General features: G+C 39.4%; 1 protein-coding gene across 1 annotated transcript; it reads right to left on the bottom strand.

The window, feature by feature from the left end:
* Window positions 1-300: 300 nt before the first annotated feature.
* LOC121783071 (glyoxylate/succinic semialdehyde reductase 2, chloroplastic-like) lies at window positions 301-2,635 on the bottom strand. Its single transcript, XM_042181122.1, has 12 exons — window positions 2,333-2,635; window positions 2,182-2,266; window positions 1,975-2,040; window positions 1,802-1,877; window positions 1,678-1,733; window positions 1,516-1,600; window positions 1,361-1,421; window positions 1,229-1,281; window positions 1,082-1,152; window positions 922-994; window positions 643-747; window positions 301-561 (listed from the first exon to the last, which is right to left on the bottom strand). Exons 1-12 carry the CDS (start codon window positions 2,529-2,531, stop codon window positions 397-399), a joined length of 1,095 nt encoding a protein of 364 aa, XP_042037056.1. The 5' UTR covers window positions 2,532-2,635; the 3' UTR covers window positions 301-396.
* Between the last annotated feature and the right edge of the window lie 676 nt (window positions 2,636-3,311).

The following is a 3,311-nucleotide window of genomic DNA, read 5'->3' as shown; positions in this document are numbered from 1 at the left end:
CTTATTATTCCAAGTTAAAAACATTAAAATTTAGGTTGTTACTGAATTAATTTGTCGAGATCAAACTAAGTACTTAGGTAATTTTTCAATCTCTTCTTAAAAAATTTCAACTCTTCCTTGCTAATGTGTATCTAACAATATGATTTTCAGTCATGAATTCTTAATCAATAATTTCGGCAAATGATCTTTTAGTGATGTAGCTTAAATCTAATATACTAGTGCTCGTATTTATTCTCCCGCTACTGATGTGGAAGCATTCTAGTATATTCACAAAATTTAATCTTCATAACAAAATTAGAATTATAAAAGATAAATATATTTAAAATTCGAAATATTCAAGAACAATCTGATATAGTTACAAGTTACAACAAAATTAATCCTGAATCCAAAAGAATATTAAGATTTCTGTTGGAGCTTGGCTTTCAAAGCCTCAATGACAGCTGAGAAATCATCATCACTTAGCCCTTTAGATTTGGCCACTTTGTAGAGCTCGTTCGCGGCTGCTGCAACCGGAGTTGGCTGAGAAACAGACTCGGCCAACCCTAGAGCGAGTCTTAGATCCTGTACACGGCGGCCATAATTACAAAACGAACAACAAATTAAGTTCCCAGAGAGAGACAAACATAGAAGAAGACATCATACCTTCTGCTGATGCTTCAGTGGAAACGCAGTCGGGTAGAGCGACTTCACCATTGAAGGACCTTTCATGGCATACATTGGTGCACTGATGGCACCCTGGGAGATCACCTGCAGACGACAACGTTCAGAAAATGTTCGAATGAGTAAATCCGAGATCAAGGAATCCAGCAATGATCGTGAAGGAAATCATGTGAAATCAAATCAAGATTCTTGTAAACGTAGAGAATAAACACCCTTTAAAATCAATTCGAGATCCTTGAATTCTATCTTCGCACGACATACCTCGACAAGAATGCTAGGATCGAGACCTACTTTCTCACTGAGGAGCAGTCCTTCGGAGAATGATGCCATCATACTGCAAATCAAGCTAAAACAATCAGGATTCTGTGAACGAGACAGAGGCGTGTGAACCCAAAACCGATGAGTTATAGCAGTTGCGAACCTTCCCATAATCATGTTCACGACGAGCTTCATTGCAGCTCCATTCCCAACTTCGCCAAGGTAAAATCTTGACTAGAACAATTCGTGAAAACATGTCAGAACACTAGAGACTGCCACGATTCTGATGAAGAGAAAATTGCGGAATCACCTTTCCCATGAGGTCTAAATATGGAGCAGCCGTTTCATAGAGAGATTTGTCACCTGAAAGATCGAGTTTCCATTAATTAAAGAACTCTGTAAAACAATATTCTTGGAGAGAATAAAAAATGTGCTTGATTACCAGCAGTGAGAAAAATCAGCTTCCCGTCTTCAGCTGGCTTTTTCGAGCCTGACACTGGAGCCTGTCGAGAGAAAGGAGAATACACGTTTCTCATTAACACCATATGATTATAACTCTCTTCCTTGGTATTTAGATAAATAGTTCTAGCAGTTAACCTCCAAAAACAGAGCTCCAGTAGATTGTATACGTGCACTGATCAAGCTGGAAGTCGGGCCATCAACGGTAGAGACGTCTACATAACTGCAGAAATGCTTAATGAGAAGTTTGAAGTTGCATACAATTTCAAGTAAGCAAGAAAGTTGAAAAAAAAAACCCACCCTTTCCCGGGACTCATACCACTTGCCGCCCCTTGCTTCCCACATGCTACATCAACCTGAAAACAGAACAAAGCTCAACGAGCTAGCACTGATAGGAAAAATAGCTATATCCTCGACGACTCACTGCACTTTCGGGATCAGCAAGCATGGCAAATGTTATGTCACAAGAGGCAGCTACTTCCTCAGGTGAGGGCTTGTATCTGCATCAATTTAAGCCTTCCTTCCTAAGCAAACCGGAAATATCATACGAACCTATGGACTTGCAGTGACTAACAACACAGCATATCAACAACTTACTTTGCACCCAACGAGATAAGGGGATCACATTTGCTTTTTGTGCGGTTCCAAACAGTTACATCACATCTGTATCACATATCCATTACAATTTACAAACAATTTGTTGAAGAGGAACAATGTATACTATAACATTCAAGCTTACTATCCAATAGACAACCATAAACAACAAATAATCTAAATTCAACTATTAAAATACATGAATCCTACCCTGCTTTTATCAGATTCTGTGCCATTGGAGAACCCATAATCCCGAGCCCCAAAAAACCAACGCTAGCAGGGAGCTCATCTGCTTCTGTTTGAGCAAATACAATAATCAAATTTTGTTGAGCAACTATACAAAAATTACAAAAAAAAGTACCTTTGGATTGTTGAGAAGAGAAGGCCTGAACTTGAACACAGAATTGGGGTTTAATGGGAGAGCAAGAAAGGGGCTTAGCCCCAAATTGGACTGGATAAAAGCTAGGGCACATAGACATGACTCTTTGTGGAGAGAGAGGTGCAGCGTAAGAGAGATAAAGGTTAGTATTGCAGGTGGCCCTCATCATCAAAATCTTCATGCCCTTTTCGAAATTTTGAACCTTTTGTCAGTTACTACTCATAAATTGAAAGTTTATGGGCATGATGGTATCGTTACTCGTTGTGCGAAAAGCGCAAATATCAATTAACTGATATCCATGGATGGACGTAGTGAGGTCTCGCACTCTGGATAAGGGCATCCACTACGCGGCGCGCAACCGTCCCGCGTTCCGTCCCGCGGCCCGTGCCTGAGAGACACTGGACGGGCTGTCACGCCACGCACCGTGGCGACGTGGCGCGCCCCTGCGCCATGCGTGACGCTCACTCGCCGGCCCGCGAGTGGGCGTCGTCACGCTGACACAATAAATCAAATTTTTTTAAACAAAATCGAATTTTAAAAAAAATACTTTTTATTTATAAAAATTGTTTTTATATTTAATAACAATTTTTACAAATAAATAAATAAATACAAGAAATTCGTAATAGCTCACATATATTTGATTGGCTTGCGAATTTATGAAACTCATTCTTGGTTGCTTCTCTTTTATAGAGACAACCTTGAATGTTTTATGTTCCACTTTCGATGTGGGACAAAGTCATTCTTGGTTGCTTCTCTTTTATAGAGACAACCTTGAATGTTTTATGATTCACTTTCGATGTGGGATAAAATCGTTCTTGATTGTTCTTCTTTTATAGAGACATCCTTGATGTTTTATGTTTCACTTTCGATGTGGGACAAAATCATTCTTGGCCGTTTCTCTTTTATAGAAACATCCAAGAATGATTTTGTCCCACATCGAAAGTGAAACTTAAAACATTCA

This window comes from Salvia splendens, chromosome 20 (assembly GCF_004379255.2).
Source record: "Salvia splendens isolate huo1 chromosome 20, SspV2, whole genome shotgun sequence".
In the NCBI taxonomy this organism is placed as follows: Eukaryota; Viridiplantae; Streptophyta; class Magnoliopsida; order Lamiales; family Lamiaceae; genus Salvia; species Salvia splendens.
This window is presented reverse-complemented; position numbering and strand designations above follow the sequence as displayed.

What these genes read in the sequence shown, in the direction of transcription:
- LOC121783071 (XM_042181122.1), bottom strand. Translation starts at nt 2,531, where the DNA reads ATGAAGATTTTGATGATGAGGGCCACCTGCAATACTAACCTTTATCTC. An exon ending in CTTATCTCGTTGGGTGCAAA is followed by an intron (nt 1,878 to 1,974) that starts GTAAGTTGTTGA and finishes AAATTGATGCAG; the next exon opens with ATACAAGCCCTCACCTGAGG. An exon ending in GGTATGAGTCCCGGGAAAGG is followed by an intron (nt 1,601 to 1,677) that starts GTGGGTTTTTTT and finishes GCATTTCTGCAG; the next exon opens with TTATGTAGACGTCTCTACCG.